General features: G+C 52.4%; 1 protein-coding gene across 2 annotated transcripts; it reads left to right on the top strand.

The window, feature by feature from the left end:
* The first annotated feature begins 613 nt into the window (after positions 1-613).
* Positions 614-25,531, top strand: CCDC92B (coiled-coil domain containing 92B). Of its 2 annotated transcripts, XM_084985714.1 has the most exons (5): positions 614-794; positions 4,202-4,321; positions 12,348-12,500; positions 16,781-16,828; positions 22,375-25,531. In XM_084985714.1, exons 3-5 carry the CDS (start codon positions 12,371-12,373, stop codon positions 22,965-22,967), a joined length of 771 nt encoding a protein of 256 aa, XP_084841840.1. In that variant the 5' UTR covers positions 614-794; positions 4,202-4,321; positions 12,348-12,370; the 3' UTR covers positions 22,968-25,531. The 2 variants fall into 2 exon arrangements, with proteins under 2 accessions (XP_084841840.1, XP_013845459.2); XM_013990005.3 differs by lacking the exon at positions 4,202-4,321.
* The last annotated feature ends 1,891 nt before the right edge of the window (positions 25,532-27,422 follow it).

Genomic DNA, 27,422 nt, shown 5'->3' with positions numbered 1-27,422 from the left:
AACCCCAATGTTCTGGATTTTAGGTTTTAGAAAGGATCTCTCTCGGCTCTTGGGACCACCACCCAGAGAGGTGATGTGACTCACCCAAGGTCACACAGCTAGTGAGAGATCTGAGGCAGCTTGGGGTGGATTTTCTGACCCCTAGTCAGCTCGCCCTCCAACCCCAACCCTTCCCTGGACCAGTGGGGGGCACTGTCTCTGGTTTCTGCGCCAGAGGGTGGGCAGAGGGGCGGAGCGGATCGCGGCCTGCCGGCCTGGGCGCTGTCCGCGGTGCTGATCCGCCCGCCGCGCCCTTGCTCGCAAACTGGCCCGCGGGTTCTCCTTCCAGCTTTCAGCCAAAGCCCGCTCCATGAGCTCGGCAGCCTGCCGGGGTCCTTAGGCCTGGCTCTCGGGGTTCCCGGGGCTCCCGGGATTCCCCCTCCCCCGGCTGCGCGCAGCCAACCTCCCCTCCCCCCCGCCCCGCCTACGGCCCCTCCCCGCCAGTCCCAGGGCCCTCCCCTCCCCCCTTATCGCTCCCGCACCCCCTCCCCCCTACGGCTCGTTCGCCAGTTCCGGTCACGTTGCTGGGTGTTTACGCCTGGAGCCCGCCCCGGACCCCCCCCCTCGGCGCCCGGGAGCCCCCCGGAGCCCCGGCCCGACGCCCCGCAGCCTCGCAGTAGCTGATGGCGCCACAGCCTGGGCGGGCGCTGCGGAACCCCGGTCGCAGCTAGCGCGGGGAAGAAGAGAGCCTCCCGCTGCCCGGCCCGGCCCGGCCCCAGGGCCCCGTTCGCCAGTCGCCCCCTCAGGTCCCGAAGGTGAGGAGGCCGGTGGGCGCGGGGGGTGGGCACCCGGGTGGCCCCGGGTGGGGAACCGCGCGACCCCGGCTCCAGCTCCCCCGGGAGGACTGGTGCGGGGCTGCGCACCGCAGCGCGGGAGGCGGACAGGACCCGCGGGCTGCTGGCAGAAGTTGTCCTCCGCTGCCCAGACTCGGGCCCTTCCTGGTACTGGCGAAGAGTCCAGAGCGACCCGAGATGGAGCCACCACCACCTCCTGCCACCTCCCACCACACAGCTTTCTTTCTGATTGCCTTTCCCTGTCCTCCCTGGTACCTCTCTTCCACGTCCTCCTTAGTCTCCACATCCCCCCCTGCCTTCTCTGGGAGTCATATTCGAGGCATAATCAGGGCAGAACGTTCAGACTGAAGAGGGGGTGGGGGGGGCTCCAGTTTCCCCGGTACATCCCACTCCTCGTGTCCCTGCATCCTCAGCTCTGCTGAGGCTGGCGCTCCTGGGATCTTCAGGAGAGAGAGGGGAGCCATAGTCTAGAGATATCGGGGGCGGAAGAGCCCTAGAGTGGAGGGGACCACAAAACCCCAAGAGTACTGTGGCTCCACAGCTGACCAAGTGACCCCACTTCGCAGAGAGTCACAGACATTTATCAAGGGCTGACTTTTTGTTCCCAGTGCAAGTCCCAGGAGAGCCAAGGACTTGGAGAAGTGGGGGGGGGGGGTAATTATTTTTTAATATGTGCCCTGACTTGGCCTGGTGAGGCCCTGCCCGCAGGAAGCTTATGGCTTAGAGTAGAAGCCAGGTTCGCATGCACAGTGTACACACACACACACAGAGACCCCAAAGTGTGATATAAGGCAGAATGCCCAGGGAACACCAAGGCAGGAGTCATCCCAGGGTGGTGGGCCAAGGAAGGCTACATGGGAAAGGTAGCCTTTGAGCAGGGCCTTGAAGGTTTCGGGAAGCAGAGAGAGGGTGGGGGTAGTAAGGAGATTCCATGGCTTGCAGCAAGAGGTAGATTCTGAAAGAGAAGTTCAGATTACAAATGTGGGCTGTCTTTAGATTGTGAAGGACTTTAAATGCCAGAGAGAGGAGTTCCCTTGTGGCACAGCAGATTAAGGATCTGGTGTTGTCACTGCAGCAGCTCCAGTCTCTGCTGTGGCACAGGTTCGATCCCTAGCCTGGGAACTTCCACATGTCGTAGGTGCAGGAAAAAAAAAAAAAATGCCAGAGTGAGCATCTAGTGGGGTGCTCCTAGTTGCCAGCCACTGTAGTTGTATATATTCTACTTAACCTCTCTGAGCCTCAGCTTCCTTATTTATGGAGCAGATATACTAACAGAACCTTCAGTGTCAAGTTGTTGTAAAGATAAATGAGTTAATATAAATAAAATGCTAAGAATAGTGCCAGCCAGGAGTTCCCGTCCTGGTGTAGCAGAAACAATCCGAATAGGAATCATGAGGTTGTGGGTTCGGTGCCTGGCCTCGATCAGTGGATTAAGGATCCAGCATTGCCATGAGCTATGGTGTAGGTTGCAGACGTGGCTCAGATCCCGCATTGCCATGGCTGTAGCTCCAATTCGACCCCTAGCCTGGGAATCACCATATGCTGCGAGTGTGGTCCTAAAAAGCCAAAAAAGAAGAAAAAAAAAATAGTGCCAGCCATAAGTATTATTACCTGGGCACTGATGGTTATTATAAATATTATTACCTGTGCATCTATATCTGAGAGAGACTTCTTGAGTTCCTGCTCTCCCTCCTACCCCAGAGTCAGGTAATGAAGAGGAATAATGACCAGGGAAAATAAAGAACATACTAATTCATTTATTTATGCATTCGTTACCATGCCTCTCCTATCTAATATACCTGCCCTGGCTACAAGAATGGTGAACAGAAGTTTAATGTTATCCTTGAAATAAGAAGGCATACTTAAAGAATTTAATGAGCTGTGGGTATTTGAGTGTTGAGAACAGTGCAAGGGTATTTGTTAACTCAATAAATATTTTCAGTCCTCAAAAGAAAAGAAGCACCAAGAATGAAATAGAAACTGGAACAAGAGAAGCAGTCAGGGGCTGGGGGGTGGCAGGCAATGCAAACTCCATGTAAGCAGAAAGCCAGGGGCTTCAGTTCTGGTTCATCTCCCAGCCCCAGTGTCTGCCTGAGGGAAAGATGGGGAAGCAGAGACCAAGGGCCATTGAGCAGACTTAAAGGGGGAGGGGAGGGTTAGCCACCCAAGGAAAGATTGGACTGTATACGTGGTTTTCAAACTTGAGGTTAGTGAAGTCCTTTCTCCAATGCCTCTGCATGTATAAGGCCATCATATGAAAGAGGAATAAACACAGCAAAGTTTCCAGTCCTGTCTCTTGCCCTCGACTCTTTTAGAAACATCTAAAACTCCTCTGCAGGACTCTGGGGCTTTATGAAGCAAAGTTTGAAAAACATTGATTGAGATGATTCTGAAGGCCCTTCTGAGCCCTGAATGCTCTAAGTTTGTATTTTCTGTGGTTCTTTCAGCCCAACAAGCTCTAAGAACAGGTGAGGAGGAGCTCCCTCTGTAGCTCAGCGGTAACGAACCTGACTAGTATCCAGGAGAACTCGGGTTCAATCCCTGGCCTCACTCAGTGGGTTAAGGATCTGGTGTTGCCGTGAGCTGGTGTGTAGGTCATAGACACTGCTCTGATCTGATGTTGCTGTGGCTCTGGCGTAGGCCAGCAGCTGTAGCTCCGATTCGACCCCTAGCCTGGGAACCTCCATCGGCTGTGGGTGTGACCTAAAAAAAAAAAAAAAAAGAATTATGCCAGGGTCAGATGGTTCCTGGCCCTGACACTTTGTCAGTGGTTGGGGACCTGAGCACAGAGGGTTTCTCCCAATAACTTCCCCAAGAAGGAAAAATATTGGTAATTTTCAAATGAGAAACATGTCAGGAGTACTTTGAATTAAGTCTATAGATTGCAAAGCCTGTATTATCACTTCTTTTTTTATTCTTGATTTTTGTTTTTCTTTTTAGGGCTGCATGTGTGGCATATGGAGGTTCCCAGGCTAGGGGTTGAATTGGAGCTGGAGCTGCCAGCCTACACCACAGCCACAGCAATGCCATATCTAAGTCATATCTGCGACCTACACCACAGCTCAGGGCAACACTAGATCCTTAACCCACTGAGCAAGGCCAGCGATGGAACGCACATCTTCATAGATATTGGTTGGGTTTGTTACCACTGAGTCACAACGGAAACTCCCTTGATTTTTTTTTTTTTTTTTCTTTTTGGCCACTCCCGTGGCATGTGGAAGTTCCCGGGCAGGGATCAAACCCATGCCATAGCAGGACCCAAGCCCCAGCAGTGACAGCACCAGATCCTTAACCCACTACACCACAGGGAACTCCCTACAATGAACTGTTTTTTTTTTTTTGTTTGTTTGTTTTTTTAATCAAGCTAGAAAATTCAAAGAAGAACTAGGAGCACCAAGAGAAGGTATGCAGCAGAAACAATGCAGGCCCTGAGGTGGTCAGGACAGTGGACAGAAGTGAGGGACCCTTCTCACCAAGCACTTTAATCCGTGAGTTTGGGCATCTCAGGCTGGGTGTGGGGAGAAGATCATGCTGAGAACTCTAACCCTTCATCGGCTGCCATTGGCCCGGACCAGGTCCTCAGGCCTGAGCATCTTCAGAAGCCTGGAGCTTCCAGCACTGCATTGCTCTGCAAAATCCTGACATTTTTCTGGCTTGGGCCTTCTGAAGTGCCTATGATTCCCCAGCCACACAGAGAGATCTGTGCGGTCTCTGGTTCCCCCTTCTTCACTCCATCCCCCCCCCAAACAAACTAAACAATAACGTCTAAGAAAGAATATTTGCCAAGATCGTTTGTGACCCAAATTTCTGCCCTGAGAAGAACAGCCTGCCTAGTGGAAAGGAAGTATTCAGGTCCTTCTGGGAAAGCACAGAAGCAGCTGGGTGGTTCAGCCTCTCACTGTGGCCAAGGTCCGTTCTGCAGGGCTATGTGGAAGGGACCTTTACTCTTCAGAAACGTTTGCATTTTATTTATTTTTTTATTTTCTATTTTTTTGCCATTTCTTGGGCCGCTTCTGCGGCATATGGAGGTTCCCAGGCTAGGGGTCGAATCGGAGCTGTAGCTGCCAGCCCACGCCAGAGCCACAGCAACGCGGGATCCGAGCTGCGTCTGCCACCTACACCACAGCTCACAGCAACGCCAGGGGTCGAACCCACAACCTCATGGTTCCTAGTCAGATTTGTTAACCGCTGAGCCACAACGGGAACTCCAACGTTTGCATTTTAGCAGATGGGCACAGACCTTTTTCTCTCTTTATCCTTAGCATAGGCCCATATGCCTTCATCCTCCAGGTGCCTGCACAGCAGATGTATAGAAGCAAGAAACACCCCTCCTCCCACCACAGACACACATGCACACATAGGTGCACTCCTTGAGGCATGCACACATTCTCAGATATATGGACAGATGCATAGGCACCCACATACCAACACAGGTATACAGTAGCACAGAAGAGCTCACCTGTTTCTGCTAAGTTAGGCACCAGCACCAGCGTACTGATTGCTTGCTTGACATCTCTGTCTCCTTGTTGTTTTTGTTTTTGTTTTCATTTGTTTTGGGTTTGGTTTTTGGTTTTTGGTTTTTTTGTACCTGCAGCCTATGGAAGCTCCCAGGCTAGAGGTCAAATTGGAGCTATAGCTGCCAGCCTACACCACAGCCACAGCAATAGCAGCACGGGATCTGAGCCATGTCTGTGATCCACACCACAGCTCATGGCAACGATGGATTCCCCAACCCGCTGAGCGAGGCCAGGGATCGTCCCCACATCCTCGTGGATACTGGTCAGATTCATTTCTGCTGTGCCACGAGGGCAACGCCTCTTTCTCCTTGTTTGAGGTCTCCTGAGCATGTCAAATCTAACATGTCTCAGGCTGGAACTTCTCTGTAAATCTGCTTCTCCATCAGTCTGCTCCAGCTCTGCAAATTCACACACTCCTGCCTTCTACACCTGTTTACTAAGTAGCTCCTATTTGCCAGATTCTGTGCTAGGTACTGAGGAGCAGGAGGAAACAAAACAGAGTCCATCATCTTGTATTGCCCACATTCTGGCAGGGGAAATAGCTAACAAAGATGTAATATATTCTTGTGGTAGTAAGTTCATGGGAAGAAAAAATTCAGATTCAGAGAGTAGAGAGTGACAGGGGGTTCTATTTTTTTTTTTTTTTTTTTAGGGCTGCACCCACAGTGTATGAAAGTTCCCACGCTAAGGGTCGAACCAGAGCTGCAGCTTCAGGCTACAGCCACAGCAGCATGGGATTGGAGCCAAGTCTGCGACCTACACCACAGCTCACCACTGAGAGGAGCCAGGGCTCAAACCCACGTCACATCCTCATAGATACTAGTCAGGTTCTTGACACACTGAACCATGATAGGAACTCCCAAAGGGTTCTGTTTTAAATCAGGTAATCAGACAAGGGCCCTGGACTAGAGTCCCGAATACGGGGAGGGGATGGGCCCTCAGGGTATCCTGGAGAAGGACATTCCTGGCCTGGGAACAGCACAACGAAGTCCCAGAGGCTGGAGTGTGCTTGGCAAGTTCAAGAAAAAGCAAGGAGGAAGTTCCCCTTGTGGCTCAGCAGTTAACGAACCCAACTAGTATCCATGAGGACGCGGGTTTGATCATGTGCTGTGGATGCGGCGCCAAAAAAAAAAAGAGAGAAAGCAAGGAGGCCGGAGGGGCTGGGGTGGAGCCAGCAACACAACAGTGGGAGATGAGGTTAGGCAGCAGGGTTGATCGGGTAGGGTCTGGTAAGAACCTTGGATTTAGTTTTAAGTGTGATGAGAAGGTTTTGAATGGGGCGTGGGGAGATGTGATCAGAGTCCCTAAAGGAACTCTGGGGCTGCGTGAAAAGTGAGGGGCAGGAGTGGAAGTGAGGGAGTTCCCAGGTAGTACACTGGGTTAAGGATCCAGCATTGTCACTTTTGTGGCTCAGGTTCAATCCCTGGTCCTGGACAAAACACAAAACAAAGCATGGAAGTGAGCAGCTAAAGAAAAGGCACTTTAGGGGTACAGGAGAGGAATGACAGTGGCTGAGACTAAGGTGACAGCAAGGGAGATAGAACTGACTGGATTTAGGTTTGGGGGGGTAATTTTTTGTCTTTTTTTAGGTTGGTGCCCATGACACATGGAAGGTCCCAGGCTAGGGGTTGAATTGGAGCTATAGCTGCGGGCCTATGCCACAGCCACAGCCACGCTGGATCCAAGCCCCAAGCCAATCTGCCACCTACACCACAGCTCATGGCAACGCTGGATCCTTAACCCACTGAGCAAGGCCAGGGATCAAAACCAAGTTCTCATGGATACTAGTCAGGTTCATTACCACCGATGGGTACTCTAGGATTGTTTTGAAGGTAGAAACAGTAGGATTTGCAGACAGGTTGGCTATGGAGCATGAAGAAAGGAAACATGGTGACTAAGTTTTTGGCCTGAGCAGCTGAGTGCCCTTTATCAAGATGGCAGACACTGGGCAAGATCAGCTTTGTAGGGGGGATTGTAAGAGTTCAGTATGGAGACTTGTAAGTTTGAGGGGCCTAGCAGACATCCACATGGAGGTGTTAGAATTGGTTTAGGGGGTCCGCCTATACACAGCAGCTACAGCAGTGGGACTGGATGAGACCATGCAGGGAGTGATTATAGAAGCATGTGAAAGATGGAACCTTGGGGAAAGAGCCAGCAAATGTGCTTGTATACTTGAGTTTCCCAAGGTGGAAAACTGGGAAGCCTTCCCTTTCCCCAAAATGAGCTCATCCCGCCAGTTCTACCCCCAAAATACACCTGGAACTTGTCTCCATCTCCACCTCCATCATCTAGTCCAGGCTCTGGCATCCCTCACCTGCTACATTTTCCCAGCTGACATCCACTCTGACCCCTCTCATCTGCTTTCCCTACAACGGCCAGTGATATTTTGAAAATGCAGATCATGGAGTTCCCATCGTGGCTCAGCAAAAACAAATCTGACTAGCATCCATGAGGACGCAGGTTCGATCTCTGGCCTCGATCAGTGGGTTAAGGATCCAGTGTTGCCATGAGCTGCGGCATAGGTCGCAGACGACTTGGATCTGACATGGCTGTGGCTGTGGCTGTGTCGTAGCTCTGATTTGACCCCTAGCCTAGGAAACTCCATATGTCTTGGGTGCAGCCCTAAAGAGACAAAAAAAAAAAAAAAAAAAAAATGCAAATCATATCATGTCCATCTTCTGCTTAAAATCCTTTAAAAACTTCCTGATTCATTTAGTATGAATCCAAAATTCTGAATGTAGTTTACACGTCTTTCACTTGCTAACCTAACTTCCTACAACTCTCCCCCAGTACCTTTCACCTCAGCCTTCATCAACCATGGCCATGTCTCCATTCCTCAAACAGTCCACGTAAAAGACTTCGCATAAAGCTTGGCACATCGTAGGCACTCAGTAAATGTAAGCTATCATGATTATTCTACCTCTGGGCCTTCTTAGATGCTATCCCCTATTTGGGATGCTCTTCCCTTTATTTTTCTCACTAACTCCTGCCCCTCCTTCAAGACTGTATTAGTTCTTTTTTTTTTTTTTTTTTTGTCTTTTTGCTATTTCTTGGGCCGCTCCCACGGCATATGGAGGTTCCCAGGCTAGGGGTCGAATCGGAGCTGTAGCCACCGGCCTATGCCAGAGCCACAGCAACGCGGGATCCGAGCCGCGTCTGCAACCTACACCACAGCTCACAGCAACGCCGGATCATCAATCCACTGAGCAAGGTCAGGGACCGAACCCACAACCTCATGGTTCCTAGTCGGATTCGTTAACCACTGCGCCACGACGGGAACTCCTGTATTAGTTTTCCATGGCTGCATAAAGTTATCATCTCATAGTTTTCAAGTATCAGAAGTCTGGCCCATTTTACTTGCATCCTCCAGTCAGGGCCTCACGGGATAAAGTCATGGCAGGGCTGCATCCTCCCTTGAAGGCTCAATGAGGGAAAGATCCACTTCCAAGATCCCTTAGGGTGTTGGGAGGATGTGCTTCCTTGCCGTTGTAGGACTGGACTCCTCATTTCCTTGCTGGCTGTCAATCAGGGACCGTGCTCCCCTATGAGAGGTCTCTGTTAGGGGCTTGCCTGTGGCTTCCCCTCGCAGCATGGCAGTTTACCCCTTCTAGGCCAGCAGCCAAGTTTCTCTCAGGCTTCAGATCTCTTTCTACAGCAAGGGCCCTTTGGACAGGCCTACCCAGCATAATCGCCCTTTTGATGAACTCAAAGTCAGCTGATTAGAGATCTTAATTACATCTGTAAAATCCTTCACCTTTGTCATATAACCTAATCACAAGAGTGGAATCTATCCCAGTCCCAGTCCCACCCACACCCAAGGGGAGGAGATAAGATAGGAGAGTGTGTAGATCAGGGGCTGGGAATCTGGGGGATCATCTTGGAATTTTGTCCGCTCCAAGGTCTCAGCCTAAACTCATTTCCACAAGGAGACCTTCCCTGACCCCAAGTCTGAAATAAGTCCCATGTTCTTTTTTTTTTTCTTTTTAGAGCCTCACTAGCGGCATATGGATGTTCCCAGGCTAGGGGTCTAATCGGAGCTACAGCTGCCTGCCTACACCACCACTCACGCCAATGCCAGATCATTAACCCACTGAGCGAGGCCAGGGATCGAACCCACAACCTCATGGTTCCTAGTTGGATTTGCTGCTGCTGTGCCACCATGGGAACCCCAAGCCCCACCTTCTATTCTTTCACATCACCCTGCAGTTTTCTTTCATGGCACTTACCGGTCGTCATTGTAAACTTACTTGTGTTATTTGTTTGATTGATGCATCAGTGTCTTTGTTTGGTTCTCTCCTCTCCCCCATGAGCTCCACGGGAGCGGAGAGCGGGAATGTTGTTTTGCTCATCACTGTGTCCCTGTACCGAGTACAGTGGTTGGTAATAATAGATCATTGAATGAATGGTGAGCAAATGAGCAAATCAGGGCAGGGATTCATCTAGTCACACATTAAACAAAGAGGGGAAGAAATGAAGCATTGACTGAACCAGGTCCTGTGCTAAATGCTCTACAATTTCTGATCTCATTTAATCCTCACAGCTCTCCTAGGACTATTCCTATTAGTAGCCTCGCTTTACAGAGGGAAGCAAGGTTCACGGAGGTTAACGTTCTTGCCCAAAGTCACACAGCAGGAGGGGAGTTCCCTTTGTGGCTCTGCGGTCAATGAACCCAACTAGTGTCCATGAGGATGTGAGTTTGATCCCCGGCCTCACTCAGTGGTTAAGGATCTGGCGTTGCCATGAGCTGTGGTGCAGGTCAAAGACGTGGCTCAGATCCCATGTTGCTGTGGCTGTGGTATAGGCTGGCAGCTCTAACTCTGATTAGACCTCTAGCCTGGGAACCTCCATATGCTGCGGGTGCGCCCCTAAAAAGCAAAAAAAAAAAAAAAAAAAAAAAAAAAAAAAAAAAGTCACACAGCAAGAAACCGAAAGACCTAGGATTCAAACCTAGGAGCGTTTTGACTTCCCCTGTGGCATAGCAGGTTAGAGATCCAGGATTGTCATGATTGTCACTGCAGCACCTCAGGTCAGTACTGTGATGTGGGTTCCATCCCTGGCTTGGGAACTTCCACGTGCCATGGGCACAGCCCAAAAAACCCCCAAAATACAAAAACAAAAAACAGGACTGTTTTCAGTGTAAATACTGGGAAACTTCATTGGATTCAAAAGACTTGGTTGGAAAATTGGATCTGCTGCCACTTACCGTGGGAACTGTCACAAGTCACTTTGGCTCTGAGTCTGTTTCTTTGTGCAATGGAGGTGGTAATACCTACTGAAGAGTGGTTGACAAAAGTAAGATAATGTACATAGAGTTCCCTAAACATAGCAGATGGTCAGTACAAATGTACCCAGTGATTCCCACAGGCCAAAGGGCCACCCCCTGCTGAAAGGCAAGCCCATTCGGTTGGACTTGGGAAGCCATGGAAGTACAAGGGAATGGGGGCCCTGAGAGAGGAACCTATGAATGTGAGGTTCTTAGGTGCACCTGCTGAATATGACCCTACTAATGAAAATCTGGATTTGCACAGTCTTACCTGAAAGCCCCTCGGAAGGGGACCATTGCTGAACAGACCAGTTTGTTTGCTGGCTTCCCGCTCCACTGGCCAGGGAGTTCCTAGGGCAGGTGGAGGAAGCTCTTCACGAGCTTTGGAAGTCCCTGGCAGAGAAGGCGTGAGCTCTTGAGTCCTAGACTCCAGAGGTCTTGGCCTCCACTGCCCTCCTCCTGTGTTTGCCTTTTTTTTTTTTTTTTGTCTTTTTGCCATTTTCTTAGGCTGCTCCTGCAGCATATGGCGGTTCCCAGGCTAGGGGTCGAATCAGAGCTGTAGCCGCCAGCCTACGCCAGAGCCACAGCAACGCGGGATCCGAGCCGCGTCTGCAACCTACACCACAGCTCATGGCAACGCCGGATCACTAACCCACTGAGCAAAGGCAGGGATCGAACCTGCAACCTCATGGTTCCTAGTCGGATTCGTTAACCACTGAGCCACGACGGGAACTCTCTGTGTTTGCCTTTTGCCTGTGTTCTTCCAAGATGTCGATCATCACAGAAGAGACTCGGTGGGAAGTGGGTAGGATCAGAGGAGAGAGCACTGAAAAAAGCCAGGGCATCCTTAGGATTCAGGGATGCAAGCCTCTCCCTCCCATCCGTGTCATAAGCTTCTGCCGTGGAGCCACTGCTTGGGTCTCCATATCACCCTCCCCTGTTCCTCTTGGAAAAGGGGTCTCCACCACCTGCCTTCAGCTTACAGAGTCAGTATTTGCAAAACTTTCATCAAATCTTCCTCCTCCCTGACCTGAAATCGCCCATAACCCTGGGCTGAGGTTAAGTCTGAGACATGAAGTTGAATTGGGGGAGGGTTGTTCTCTAACCCTCATGCTGCCTTCCCACTTGATGGTCACCCTTGCGCAGGAGAGACCTCAGCATTCAGCCTTTCCACAGCTCCCTCATTTTACTGAGCAGCAAACCAAGCACTCAGAGAGGGAGAGGGCTTGCCCAAAGTCACACAGCTGGTTAAGCAGCAAGCTAGAACCCACATCTCTGTTTCTCTTAAGGTTTTGTTTTTGTTTTGTTTTCTTTACCACACCCATGGCATGTAGGAATTCCTGGGTCAGAGACTGAACCACAGCAACAACCTGGGCTGCAGCCAAGACAATGCCAGGTCCTTAATGCACTGAGCCACAAGGGAACTCCCCTGTCTCTCTTCACTGACTTTGTTGCTCCCTTTGTTTTCCTCTCTGAGAAATAGAAGAGGCTAAACTTACATGGGGGCAAGGGCATGAAGCTATTTCCCTGTAGGCCTCAGGTTCTTCATCTATTAAATGGAAATGATTATGTTTCCTGCCAGCACACCGTCTTGTTCAGGAAGCTGTGGTGCGTAAATATGGGGAAGTGACTGCCGTGGCAGTATTGTCTACCTGGTTCAACAAACTGGACCCCAGATTGAAGGAGACCACTGAAGGGACCTGAGATGTGGGTTCACCTTGTCATCCTCCCCAGGTTGGGCCCAGGCCGGGGTTGCCATGGATACTGTGTCCCTGGAGCATCAGATCCAGAGCGTGCAACGCCACATCAGCTTCCTGAAAAAAGAGCAGATGGCCCTGCTGCGAGACCTGCACCTGGAAATCCTGAGGCTGCAGAAACGCTGTTCAGGTGAGGCCCAGAGGGAAGATGGGAGGGAAGGGGCAGCTGTCATCATCATAAGCGCTGTCCCTGATGGGGGATCCAGTGTGAACTCTCTAAGCCACCACCAATCCTGCCAAGCAGGTGTTTGTCACCCCTTTTTCTTGGTGAGGAAACTGAGTCTTGGGGAAGTAAGATACAAAATGTTCACCAAGCACCATCCAGCCCTTAGAAGCCCTCAGAAGCCCTCCGTCTAGCTGGGGAGACACACACATGCCAACAGGTGATTTTAAAGATACACAGAAAAGGAGGTCCCATTGTGTCTCAGTGGAAACGAATCTGATTAGCATCCATGAGGATGCGGGTTCCATCCCTGGCCTTGCTCAGTGCTCAGAGTCCCACACTGCTGTAAACTATGGCGTAGGCAGCTGTGGCTCCAATTCAACCCCTAGCCTGGGAACTTCCATATGTTGCAGGTGCAGCCCTTAAAAGCCAAAAAAAAAAAAAAAAAAAAAAGATACACAAAAAATAAAGAGGACCAACAGGAGTTCATGGGCAGGATCATGACCCAGAAGCTTGGCTGATGGAGAAGACCAGGCATTTCATTCTCCCCAGACGAGGGAGGGAACCAGAAGCTCATGACAAGTTCTCTTTGACTGGATAACACTGTGCTTAAAACTAGTGGGAAATATGGTTGGAATCAGATTGTGGAAGACTTTGACCAGTATCAGGACAGCTAAGAAGTTTGGTTTGTCCTCCTGGGTAGTAGGGAGCCACCGAAGGTTTTTGAGCAGCATTGTGCCACATTAAGAAACTTGAACCAGGCGTTCCCGTTGTGGCTCAGTAGAAACGAATCTGACTAGGATCCATGAGCACACAGGTTTGATCCCTGGCCTTGCTCAGTGGGTTAAGGATCCAGTGTTGCCGTGAGCTGTGGTGTAGGCCACAGATTTGGCTTGGATCCTGCATTGCTGTGGCTCTGGTGTCGTCTGGCGGTTGCAGCTCAGATTTGACCCCTAGCCTGGGAACTTCTATTTGCCCTGGGTACGGCCCTAAAAAGACCAAAAAAAAAGAAATGAAAAAAAAAAGAAACTCAATCCAGTAATTGTATGGCAGATGGATTGGTGGGAGATGGAGGCAGGGAGACCAGTGACAGGTCCAAGAAAGAGATGCAGCGGGGCGGAAAGGGGAGGACCAGTGGGAGGCAGATTGAAGGAAGGGGCCTGGCAACCAACCGAGTTTGTAAGCAGGACAGAGGGAGGCACCAGGGATGTGGTGACCTTCACTCAGACCTCAGGCCTCAGCTGACCCAGTCCAAGGCTCCAAGTGCCGGCTTCAGAGCCGGGGATTCACTCAGTGTCTCAACCGGAACAGTCCCACTTCTTCTTTGTACAAGTAGGTAAACTGAGGCTCAGAGAGGGAGAGTCACAGCGTTCTCGTCAGCACCGGGATTGGAACCCAGCGCTCCACACTCCTACTTGAGCTGCCCGTTCGCTCCTCAGCAGGCTCAGATTTCCACCCCCTGCTCCTGGAAGGCTCCCATTACCCAGAGGGAAGCCAAGGCCCAGAGGGTTTGTATTGACCGCCATGGCTTCTCACGCTGTGTCACGAGAAGCTAGCAGTCTTGGCTCACAGCCCCATAACTGCCTCCAGCTCCGCACACAGGTTCAGCTGCCACCCTCCAAGGCCAGGCTCCCTTCCATCTCTCTCAATGCCTGGCTGGCAGCAGAGGTCCGCCCAGGGGTCAGGGATGGCCCCCACCAACTCACCTCTGCCTGATGCCACTTTGTCATTGCTCTAACATTAAAGGGGAATTAAGAATGAACTCTAAGATCCCATAGCTCTTCCTCTAACGTCTTTTTGCTTTGCCCTCACTCTGCAAACCTGGCCTCTTCCACTCAGGACTCAGGCCAGGAGCCCAAGAAAGTGTGACAGGCAGTGACAGAGGGCCCTCAGCCCCAGCCCCCTTCTCAGACAGGTGTGGACTGTCAGCCTCTTGGTTATTGATTAAGGAGATTAAAAATAACTCTGGGCTGGCCTGGAGCAGCTACATTTGGGGCTGAAATGTCTGAATAAGGCCCTCCCTCCAAGGGGTGAGGGAAGTGAGGAGAAAAAGCAGCAGGACAAAGAAAATTTAAAGAAAAAAAGATTAAGGGAGTTTCCTGGTGGCCTAGAAGATTAAGGATCTGGCATTGTCACTGCTGTGTGGGTTTGATCCCTGGCCTCAGAACATCACATGCCTCAGAAATGGCCACCAAAAAAAAAAAAAGAGAGAGAGAGAGATTAAGGAAGGATCCAGAGGCTGGGGAGGGGATAAGAGAGGGGGAAGGCAAGTGTAGGAACCAAAGAGCAGGGCTTTGGGGAGAACCTGCCAAAAAAGGGGTGACAACTCAAAAAGAAGAGGCTTGAGAGGTGGGTGAGTATGTTCTGGCTGGGGAGGTAGCTTGGATGGTAACACAAGCCGACTCAGCCCGGGAGTTCCCGTCGTGGCTCAGTGGTAATGAACCCAACTAGCATCCATGAGGACTCGGGTTCGATCCCTGACCTCGCTCAGTGGGTTAGGATCCTGTCTTGCTGTGAGCTGTGGTGTAGGTCGCAGACACGGCTTGAATCCCGTGTTGCTGTGGCTGTGGTGTAGGTCGGCATCTGCAGCCCCGATTCAACCCCTAGCCTGGGAACTTAGTGTGCTGCTGGCGAGGCCCTAAAAAAACAAGCTGACTCAGCTCTAGACTGAGCCCTTTATTTCTCTCTCTCATTTAATCTTAGCAACAGCCCTTTGTGAGGCAGGTGCAAGTTTGTTCCCATTTTGGAGGTGAGAAGACTGAGGCTCTGAGAGGTGTCATCATTGGCTCGAGGTCACATAGTAAATCTGACCTCACAGCGTAGTCCTCTAAACTGTGGGCACTCTGGCTGGAAGAGGGGCAGGAGGATTTGATGGATGGGGGGGAGAGCCCAGCTGGGATTCTGTCCCCCCTCCTCCACCAATTCCTGTGGTTAAGGGCTGAGGAGAAACAAACCCACAGGCGGTAGTGACAGAGCCAAAGTCCCTTGGGCTACGTCCCCCAACCTAGCCCAGGGCCCATTGGGATGCATAGCAGGGCCTTGGAGGAGAGGCCAAGTTGGCCCAGGAAGCCCTGGGGAGTAGAGGCATCAGAGGCCCCAGGGAGGGGGTTCAGGCTCCGGTCACAGCAAAAGGCCCAGGCGCTCCAGATTCTGTCTCTTGGCAACAGTTGGCCTCTCCAGGGAAGGCACCTCCAGCAAAGCCCCTCGACTCCAGGAGAGCCTGGAAGGGGCAGGCAGAGGGCCCACAAAGTTGGTCCTGCTGAGCAATGAACCCAGAGATCAGTGGACCTACTCCCAGGTTCACACCTTCTCCCTTTGGACACCAAACTGCAGGTACAAACAGGTGCTCCTGAGCAGGTGCCCTCCGTCATGGGCAGCTGTGGCTCCTGGGCTCCCTCCTGACCCTCTCCCCACCCCGGAGGGAATTTGGGGACTGGGGTAGAAAACTGATCTAACCCAGCAGGCTGAGGGGTGGGGCTTTCTGGGCTCTAAGGTAGGGGATCCAGAAGACAGAGGAGAAACTGTTCCTGTGCAAGGGTGCTTGGTGGGCCTTGGCTGCCCCACCCGACCGGCTCAGCACCAAGCCAAGAGCCATGCAGGCTTTGCTTCACCAGGTGGCGCTGTCCTCCTTGAAGCCCCTCTCCCTGCCGGTGGAATGTGGCCCAACCAGGTCTTAGATAGGGCAGGGCTAATGTCTGGAAAAGAGCACAGGCACAGCAGCACTGGCTGTGAAAACATGAAATGCAAGCATCCTGTGGATAAATAGCCACTGCCCTGAATCCCCCTTTGGTGCTCCCAAGCAGCACAAGACACTCCGTCCTTCCCAGACCCACCACCTAAATACCAAATGGTCTGCACCCTGGGTGGCAGAGGTCCTCCAGACGGGCTCTGATTGGTTGGCATGTTAAATATTTGTATATCACCTCTGCAAAGCGAGCCAGGCTTCTCAGTCCCACAAGGATTAAACTAACCCCCAAAATCCAGATCACAGACCTTACACTGGGAAGATCTTTGGGCTTAGAATCAGGCAGGTGAGGCTCAGGCTGTGTCTCTGACACCTCTCTTGTCTCTCTCCCTCTCTGGGCTGCAGTAAAATTGATATGGGGGGCGGGGGGGTGCTTTAGGTGGTTTCCAAGGATCCTTGTTGCTACATTTACCAGGCTAAGATTCCCTGGTTTCATACAATTCTCTCTTCCTCCCTCTCTCTTTAACATACACACAACTGCCTTTTCTTATCTCTCCCCCAGAACTGACCCATGACCTGGAGATAAGAGAGGCCCAATCTCACCAGCAAGGTAAGAGGACATTTGGGGGGGAAGTGCCCAACAGATCACCTTTCCCCACCGTTTAATAGGACCCAGCCTTCTCCATCCCCATTCTAGACTTGGGGACAGCCACTCCTCAGCTTGTTGAGCAAATGCAGGATGTCAGCCCCACTTTCCCACTCAGCAGGGTGATCTTGTGCAGTGAACAACCTGCACCACCATACATAGTACCCTGTATCCCTGTCTTGGTCCAACATGGGAAAATGAAAGCAGGAAGGAGATGGTGTCCAGGAAGTCCAGGTGGCTGACCTCATTCCTTTCTGTGACCCACTCCCCAGTCCTTCCCATCCTTGCACAAGTGATTCTCACGGTCAGTGTCCACACCCTCTGAGTGTCAAGATGCAACGCAATGACAATATAGGGTCTTTGATTTCAAGGAACTTAGTCTAGAGGAAGAGAAAAGAGGCACATGCACATCAGCAAATTCATCATTCTACAGGCATGATTTCTTGCCATTGTAGCAATTCCATTAAAGTATTTCTTATGGATTATTACTTCCCTCATTAAATGGGGAATGGGGTTGGGAGGTGGATTTCATTGGGTATAGGGTTTCAGTTTTGCAAGATGAAAAAGTTCTAGAGATCTGTTGCACAACAATGTGTGTATGTTGACATTACTGTATACTCAAAAATAGGTGAGATAGTAAATTTGGTTATTTGGGTGTTCTTTGCCCGAATTAATTTTTTTTTTTATGTCTTTTTGCCTTTTCTAGGGCCGCTCCCGCAGCATATGGAGATTCCCAGGCTAGAGGTCTAATCGGAGCTGTAGCTGCCAGCCCACGCCACAGCCACAGCAATGTGGGATCCAAGCCACGTCTGCAACCTACACCACAGCTCACGGCAACGCCGGATCGTTAACCCACTGAGCAAGGTCAGGGATCGAACCCGCAACTTCATGGCTCCTAGTCGGATTCATTAACCACTGCACCACGATGGGAACTCCTGAATTAATATTTTTTAAATGGGTGGGTTGCATTGTTGAGATCTTAATCTCCAGATTATATGATCTTTGAGAACTAGGACTGGGGGAGTTCCCATTGTGGCTCAGCGGGTTAAGAACCCAACTAGTATCAATGAGGATGGGGGTTCAATCCCTGGCCCATCTCAGTGGGTTAACGATACACTTTGCCACAGACTGTGGTGTAGGTTGTCAATGCAGCTTGGATCTAGTGTTGCAGTTGTAGCTGTGGCAAAGGCTGGCAGCTGCAGCTCCGATTCCGCTCTTAGCCTGGGAGCTTCCATACCATATGCCCATATACCATATGTCCCTAAAGAAAGAACTAGGACTGGGTGTTACCCATTGTCTCCCAGTGCAAGACACATTACCTGCCAGGGAGAGGGGACTAGGTAAATGCTTGATTTAAAATGAAAGTTCCTGGAGTTCGCATCATGGCTCAGTGGAAATGAATCTGACTAGTGTCCATGAGGATGCAGGTTCGACATCTGGCCTCACTCAGTGGGTTTAGGATCTGGCGTTGCCATGAGCTATGATGTAGGTCAAAGATGCAGCTGGATCCTGCGTGCTGTGGCTGTGGTGTAGGCCAACACCTACAGCTCCAATTCGACCCCTAGCCTGGGAACCTCCATATGCCATGGGTGTGGTCCTAAAAGACATTAAGAGAAAAAACAGAAAGTTCCCTTGTGGAGCAGCGGGTTAAGGATCAGCATTGCTGCAGCTGTGGCACAAGTTGCAGCTACTATGGTGTGGGTTCGATTCCTGGCCTGAGAATTTCCACATGCTACAGACACAACCAAACCAAAATGAAAAAAAGAATGGTCTCCCTGCCATATTAATATGCTGCTTAGAAATCAACAGCTACCTGACCAAAAGTTAGGCACAGGGAAGGCTGGAAGTTTAAGGTTAAGGTAAAATGTTAGGAGCCCTACAAATTGCTTTGCATATTCACATATAAAGATCTAAATCTTAATGGGCCTAAACTAATTTTGTCCACTTTAAGTGGCAGTCATGGGCAACGTCTTGGTGCCTCGGTGCTTGGAGGAAGAGGTTGCACGCATCTTAGACACCAGACAAGAACAGTTCTGGGAGTTCCCTGGTGGTCTAGTAGCGAGGACTTGGTGCTTTCACTGCTGCGGCCTGGGTTCAGTCCCTGGTCTGAGATCTGAGATCCCACATCAAGCTTGCTGCGTGCCTTGGCAAACAGTTCTGTGACAATAGCAGCTTTTAGGCCACTACTGTCCTTCCTCTGAAAGGCCTTTTGGGGTCATCTGGGCTCAAGGCACTGCCCTAGTGCCCCCCCAACCCCTTTTTTTTTTTTGGTCTTCTTTTTTTTTAGGGCCACACCAGAGGCATACAGAAGTTCCCAGGCTAGGGGTCAAATCAAAGCTGCAGCTGCCAGCCTACACCACAGCCACAACAAGGCCAGATCCTTAACCCACTGAGCAAGGTCAGGGATTGAACCCATGTCCTCATGGATACTAGTCAGGTTCATTACCATAGAGCAACAACGGGAACTCCCTCAGTGTCCTTGTTTTTATCCTCTCTCTCAGTGGACTTAAGAGCTCTCTTTCTTTGTCATCTTTTTTCTATGAAAACCCCTGATTTTCATTTTTCCTGCAGTGTCACCTTTTATCTACCCTTTGTCACCTGGTAGCATGTCCCCACACCCATTCATATGTGCCAGTCCTGGGATACGGTCCCTGCTGACATGGATCCAGGAGATAGGGGTCCCCAACTCTGGGGGTACATTAGAATCACCAGGGAAGATTTGAGAAGCACCAATTCCCAGGTCCCATCCCAGACAGTCTCATTCCCTTGGTCTTTGGTAGCCCAGGAAACTCTATTTTAAAGCTCTCTTCCATGGTTTCAATGTGCATGTAAGATTAAAACCCAAGGCAGGCATTCCTGTCGTGGCGCAGCGGAAACGAATCCGACTAGTAAACATGAGGTTGCGGGTTTGATCCCTGGCCTCGCTCAGTGGGTTAACGATCCAGCGTTGCTGTGGCTGTAGTGTAGGCTGGCAGCTACAGCTCCGACTGGACCCCTAGCTTGGGAACCTCCATATGCCGTGGGTGCGGCCCTAAAAAGACAAAACAAAACAAAAACAAAAAAAAACCCAAGGCAGTGGGCCAAGGCAAACAATAAACAGGGAAAAGGGGGAGTTCTCGTCCTGGCTCAGTGGAAATGAATCCAAGTATTAGCCATGAGGATGCAGGTTTGATCCCTGCCTCTCTCAGTGGGTTAAGGATCTGGTGTAGCCGTGAGCTGTGGTGTAGGTCACAGACGTGGCTCTGATCTGGCCTTGCTGTGGCTGTGGTATGGTGTAGGCTGGCATCTGCAGCTCCAATTCAACCCCAAGCCTGGGAACTTCCATATGCTGTGTGTGTGGCCCTAAAAAGCAAAAACAAACAAACAAAAAAAAAACAGGTAAAGGTGTTCTCATTGTGCTGCAGCAGAAACAAATCCAACTAGTGTCCATGAGGATGTGGTTCAATCCCCGGCCTTGGTGGGTCGGGGACCATCCATGTGCTACAGATGCAACCCTAAAAAGCAAAAATAAATAAAAGCTAAAAAAAAAAAAAAAGTTTAAAAAAATGCAGGAGATCCCTGGTGACCTACTGGTTAAGGATCTGGCATGTTCACGGCTGTGGTACGGGTTCAGTCCCTGGCCCAGAAAGTTTCACATGCCTCCAGAAAGGCCAAACAAATTGCACAATATAGTAAGTGCTCCCTTTATGAAGAAGGTAAATTTTGCGGCACACTGACTCCCCTTTCCTGCCCGTACTGCCAGTTCTTTCATTCTTTCAATTCCCTGTTATTTGTGGTTGTTGTTGTTTGTCTTTTTGTCTTTTTAGAGCTGCACCCACAGCATATGGAGGTTCCCAGGCTAGGGATCAAATTGGAGCTATAGCTGCAGCCTACGCCACAGCCACAGCCACACCAGATCTGAGCCATATCTGCAGCCTACACCAGAGCTCATGGCAACGCTGCCAGATCCTTAACCCACTGAGTGAGGCCAGGGATCAAACCTGTGTCCTCATGGATACTAGTCGGGTCCGTTAACCACTGAGCCACGACAGGAACTCCCTTTTCAGTTCCCTGTTCTTGTAAGTCTCTCCTGACACAGGGCTTTTGCACAAGTCCTACCCTCTGTCCAAAGCACCCTTCCTTCTCTGTTCACCACTCAACTCCTATTCATCAGTCGGATCCTAGCCCGAGTCACTCTTCTGCTGAGAAGCCTTCCCTGATTAGGTCAAGTATTAGCAAGCATCCCAAGTGCAACCTCACATTCCTTTTTTTTTTTAGGGCTGCACCTGTGGCACATGTAACTTCCCAGGCTAGGGGTGGAATCTGAGCTGCAGCTGCTGGCCTACAACACAGCCACAGCAACACTGGATCTGAGCTGCAGCTGCAGCCTATACCACAGCTTGTGGCAACACCGGATCCTTAACCTACTGAGCAAAGCCAGTGATTGAACCCACATCCTCATGGATACTAGTTGGATTCTTAACCCGCTGAGCCACAACAGGAACTCCTAACCTCAAATTCTTTTGTGATTATTTACCTGTTGACTGAAAAAAAATAACCTAAAAGTTGAGAGTTATGTTTTATTCCATGGACATTGTGAGGACTTCAAGCTTGGGACACTGCATCTGAGAAACTGTCCCAAAGAGGCAGAGGGGGAAACCAGGATATATAGACATTTTTGAAATGAGGGAGTTGCCCTCGAGGCTCAGCGGAAGCGAACCCGACTAACATCCAGCAGCTACAGCTCTGATTTGACCCCTAGCCTGTGAACCTCCATATGCCACTGGTGCGGCCCTAAAAAGACAAAAAAAAAAAAAAAAAAAAAGACTTTTTTGCAACGAAAGACCAAGTAGTTGGAACATCAGCAGATTAAAAATAAAGCCAGACATCTCAAGTTAATGAATTTAGCGCTTTGTATGGGAAGATGCAAAGTCTAGGCTTATTGAAATTATTATTCTGATAGGCATCTCAGCTATTTGGAGCCAGTATCCTGTGTTTTCTCATCCTGAGTTTCCTCAGGGTGCGCCTCTGGGCCTTTGGTTGGGGTGGGGAGGCCTCAGTCTGATGTTCAGATAGCAGGTTTTCTGTTTGCATCCTGAGTTCCCTCAAGGCTCACCCTTGGGGAGGCCATAATGTGATGCTACATCCTTTCTTTACTGATATGGCAGGCAGGCAGCACTTTAGTTCACATACCAACCTTCTATGCTTGCTGTGAGCTTCCTGAGGAATGCTTTATTATCCACCATATCCGCAATGCCTAACACAACCCCGGGTCCCGACTCAACAAATAGCTGTGGAGTGAATAAATGGTCCGGGAGGATGTGCACGGAAGAATTAGAGGAGTGACCAAGCAGAAGGTAGGGTGGGGACAAGGGCCCCAAATGGGCCAGCGAAGCGGGCACATGGGGAGTGAGGGCAAGCTTGGCAGAACTTGTAGTCGAGGAAGTGGGAGGCTTCGTTGGAGGGCCAGTGAGCCGTTCAGGAACGGTCAGGCAGGGACCCTCACTCTCCGATCCCTCTTGCCTTCCCAGAGTTGGCATCCCAGGAGCTGGAGAGCAAGTGTCGTGCCCTGGAGTCGCAGCTGGCGGCGCGGGCGGCAGCCAACGCGGAACTGCGGCGCGAGGTGGCGCAGCGCGAGGCGCTGGTGTCCGCGTTGCGCTGCAGCCTGCGCGCCGAGGAGCGCCGCTTCCTGGAGGAGCTGCGTCGCCGCAGTCACCGCGCCACCGTGCTGGGCACCGAGCTGCAGAAGCACACCGAGGCGGCCGCCTACCTCTCCTGCCAGCTGCACGCGGCGCGCCAGAAACTGCAGACTCCGCGCCCGGGCCCCGGCGCTGCCGCCGCCGCGGAACCCCGGGTCCGCCGGCGCGCACAGCGAGCCCGACGCCCGCCTGCCACCGAGGCCGCTGCCAAGGGCCCGGGCCGGGACTGGGCCTCCTGGGAGCGTGCGGCCGGCGCCCTGGACGACATCGACGCCATGCCAGACCCCGCGCTCTTCCTCTACGCCCGGAGACCCCCGCGGCCCAGCGGCCGCAGCCCGCGCCAGCCGCCTCCCCAGGAGCCCCCGGACCAAGCTGGCCCGCTGGCCGCGCCTAGCCTGCCCAGGGCGCCCGCGGACCCGGAGTAGGCGTGGGGCCGGTGAAGCGGGAACCGGGGGAAGGCGGTCCCGGCCCCGGGCTAGGGACGCAGTTCGGGCCATACAGGCGGGTCCCTAGGGCCGAGGGAGCCGGTCCCTACCCCCAGGGAGCGGACAAAGACGGCCCCTGCTCCCCAGCCCCTTCCAGCCGCCCCCGCCTTTTGTATCCCCTTACGTCGCCGAAGCTTCGAGCTTTCCCCTCCACCAGGGAGGTCCTCCGCAGGGCCCAACGAATGCACCTTTTTTTCCTGGAGAGGTCTCATAGTACCGATCCTTATCTGGTCCCCACCCTGCCACTGGGAGGGGAAGGCGCGGGGGTCACGCCCTGCCCCTGGAAAGCTGACAATCGTTTGTCGTTTGGCGGGAGGGGGAAGGCCTGGCTGGCATACGGAAAGGAAGCAGAGTGACCTGACCCTTAGCATCCTTAGGCCTTTCAGCTGCCCGCTGCGGCCTCCCCCAGCCCCGCACGGCTACCCTTCCCGCCGAGCCTCCTCCGAGGCTCGAGCTAGGGGCTAGAGGCTGGACCTTTTCCTTGGAAGCCGCTTCTCCCCTACCCTGCTGACAGGTCCTTACAGGTGAGCACGAAACACTTTAGAAGACGCCTCCTCCAGAGCCTCTGGTGGGGAAAGTGGACAGATGAAAGTTTGAACTTCCCGAGGTTAGCACCCCTAGTCCCTTAGAGAGGATTACAGGAGGGGTTTGATGGCAGATGCTGGTCGAGGGCTGTCTCCAGCTCAGTTCTACCCTAGAACGCTGACCTAGGTGTTTAGACTCCAGGTGCAGCCAGAGATGAGCTGCCTGGTTAGGCTTATGGAGGTGTTAGAAACTGCCTTCAGGAGGGAGCTGGGAACCTGAAAGCTGTCCTGGGGGTTTTCCTAGTCCTGTTTATTGGTGCTATTTTTGCCCAGCTTCCTAATGAGCTGGCTGCACCCAGAGGCAGGAAGAAGGGCCCAGCTTCTTGGAAGCGGCAGCAATTGACAGAGGCTAGAGTTTGCTAGAGATTAGTTGTGAGGCACCACACGGTGGAAACACAGGTGAGGCTCCAGCCTGGCCTTTTCCAGGAATGCCCCCAATCCTATCAGACCCGACAGTGATGGGGTACTCAGTACCCTCTGTTTAGGTTGGGGAGTGACAAACTGGAAATACTGCCCCACCGCCTAATGTGTTTCCCCCTCACCCCCCGCCCCCAACTAAAAGCAGGAAGTGCAGCTCCAGTCTGGCTCATTGCTCCCACCCTAGTCCAGCCTAGAAAGACAAACCCCTGGGACCCTGTCCTCTCATGCCATCCTCCTCTGTTGGTCTTGCATCAAGTCCTAAGTGCCTGTGAGGTCTTCCAGGGGCTGCTGAGGGAGGACATGGGGCAGGGAGAGGCCTTTGCCTCACTCCCAAGCATCCCGTCCTGGCAGGTCCTGACCTGGCTGGGGCCAAGCCTTCAGTTTGTCACCCAGGAATCCGGGAGGTTTCTAGGGGTAATAAACCCTTTCCCCATCGTGGCTCCATGAAGAAGTGGCGGGGAAAGGTCCCCAGTTATACCCTCTTTCACTGTATATATTGGAGCAGGAAACCAGTGAGCCTACTCCCACCCCCAACAGACATGCAGGCCTGGGAGTTCCCTTGTAGTGCAGCAGGTGAAGGATCCAGCACTGGCACTGCAGCCCCCCCGCCCTCCGGTTGAATTCCTGGCGGGGGGAACTTCCACAGGTTGTGGGTGTGGCCGAAAACAAACAAACAAAAACATGCGGGGTCCCTCCCAGCTCAGGACTGCTGAGATCTCGGAGAAATACCAGGCCTGGTTTAGGTGTCCGCCACTGGGGCACCTTTGGTTTTGTTCTTTTTTTTTTTTTTTTCCCTGTCTTTTTTTTTTTTTGGTCTTTTTGCCATTTCTAGGGCCGCTTCACAGCATATGGAGGTTCCCAGGCTAAGGGTCGAATCGGAGCTGTAGCCTCTGGCCTACACCAGAGCCACAGCAACGCAGGATCCGAGCCGCGTCTGCAACCTACACCACAGTTCACGGCAACGCCGGATCCTTAACCCACTAAGCAAGGCCAGGGATCGAACCCGCAACCTTATGGTTCGTAGTCGGATTCATTAAGCCCTGAGCCACGACGGGAACTCCTCCCCCTGTCTTTTTAGGCCTGGGCCAGTGACATATGGAAGTTCCCAGGCTAGGGGTTGAATTGGAGCTGCAGCTGCCAGCGTACACCACAGCCGCAACAGCAGATCTGAGCTGCCTCCAAGACCTATGCTACAGCCTGTGGTAACACCAGATTCCCAATCCACTGAGTGAGGCCAGGGATTGAACCCACATCCTCATGGATACTCGTAGGGTTTTTAACCCGCTGAGCCACAACGGGAACTCCTGGGGCACCCCAGGGACAGACAGTGCTGCCGGTCTAACTTGGGCCCCAGCAATGGCCTAGGGTCCTTGCTCTGCCTGCTCCCACCTCTTACACGCACACCCCCAGTCTCTGTGGATGTGCCTCTGCCCTCTGACTCCCCACTGTACCCCTCCACCTGTTGCTCCCCTTTTCAGAATGTGTCTGAGTGAGGAGGCCTCTCTCTGCTCTTGGCTGCACTCACTTGAAGGGGCCCAGAGGACTGGAAGGAGGGAAAGGGGGTCTTTCTGGAGGCGCCCATCCAAACTCTCATCTTCCACAACCATACTTTTGGGGTGAACAGGGTGACTTTGTTGCATCCGTTCTTCTACAGAGATGGTGAAGTCCTTTACCCACCCACTCACCCGGTAAAAGCCATAGCTACACCCGTCTGGCCTCCCCCCAGTGCTATAGCAATAGCCCTCTTCCTCCTCCCCTCCTGGGTACCCAAGGTGTCTGGCGGGGGGCCTCCACCCACACCCTACCCCACAGATCCTCCGGTGGCCTGCCTGCCTCTCCCCATCTGACCCCATCGACACCTCCCACCTCCTGTCCCTCTCCCAGCCATCAGAGATAATGGCGCTGAATTGTTTGCGGGGTGCCTTGGAGATGCCCCAGATGAAAGGCCCTGAGTGCTGGGGCGGCTGACTCGCTGACTCTCAGCTGAGGTGTCAGGGTGCCTGGGAAAGGAAAGAAAGCAACCAACCCTTCCCCCCTCCACTCAGCAAGCTGGGGACGGGGCCAAGGAAAATACAGGGTTCCAATGATAACAAATCCCCCTTCCCCGTCCCTGTCCTGGACACAGTGGACAAGAGGCTTCCCTCCTCGCCCTGCCCCTGGGTTTGGAACAGAACCCTTGAGACAGCAGAATAGGACTGGGAGTCAGTGACCTGCCCTTGGCCTCAGTGATCCAAAAACTTCTCAGTCTGGCTCTCCCCCTCTCCTATGCTGGGGGACCCACGCTGCCAAAGGAAAGACCCCCTCCCTTGAGCCCCTGAAATGTTTGGGTAACTAGAAGGGAAAGGATTGTTTCCTTCCCTCCCCTTGCCTCTCATCGTGCCCCTCTTCTCCAGGGCACAAATCCCCATTGGGAGAGGGGCCTGTTGACATGGACACTCAGGGGCCCTACCTGGAGCCAGGAGCTGCAGATGGGGGCCCCTTCCCTGTTCTGGAAGCCAGCCAGGGACCTGTGGGCAATGCAGCATGAGGCTTTGTACCCCTGCCCCCCATATCGCACCCACAGTGGCCTGCAGTTTGGGGAACCAGTCCAGGGCTGAGATGGGGTAGCCCTTCCCCAAACAAGCAGCAGACGAGAGGCCTCCCCTGTGAAGAGGAGGGGGGCCCAGAGGGCATGGAGCAGCATCTCCTCGTCGTGGAGAGCCGGGATCTCGAAGCACCGTCTCCCTGAGGTGCCAACCTGGAGTGGGGACGTGCACGGCTTCAGAACCCCCTGGCAGGACCCCCATGGACACGGCAGAGGGATCCTGCTCCAAGTTCTCTGTTGGCTGCGCTTTTTAATCCAATGCTTTTCAGAGTGTATCCACTCACCCACAGAAATAGAGCCCTGTGCTTTAGGGGTGACTGTCATATGCCTTATTCTTAATAAAATATCTGAAAAACGCACAAGTCAGACTTCTTCTCTGTGGGCACTCCACCCCTTCCTCTTCCCTCCCCTCCCCGCTCCATTCCCACAGGTCTGTGGAAAGGAAGTAGAGGAGAGAGAGAAGGGTTTGGGAGTTAGCCAGTGGGCTGGGTGAGAGTGGGAGCTGAGACCCTGGACTGCCAGTAGCTATTCCCCACAGAAGGCATGAGGCAGTCATCTGAGATGTCCTGATGCTCAGGCTAGCCCTGTCCCTCTCCTCGCCACCCCTACTCAGGTGAACAAACAAGACCTTAAATCAGAGGCTCCTGGCTAGGGTTGGCAGGGGTAGATTGGAATTGCCCATTGTTCTGGCCCAGAAGTTCTGGGCACCTCTGGCCATGCTGGTTCTTCTTCCCTGACACCCACTTCTGTCTGATCCAGCTGCAAGAAGCCCAGCATCCTGGAGATGCTGTAAGAAGCTGCAAGAAG

Source organism: Sus scrofa, chromosome 12, assembly GCF_054392235.1.
Source record: "Sus scrofa isolate SSC_HxYL_T2T_F1_AM1 chromosome 12, Sscrofa_HxYL_maternal_Yorkshire_Landrace_v2.0, whole genome shotgun sequence".
In the NCBI taxonomy this organism is placed as follows: Eukaryota; Metazoa; Chordata; class Mammalia; order Artiodactyla; family Suidae; genus Sus; species Sus scrofa.
This window is presented reverse-complemented; position numbering and strand designations above follow the sequence as displayed.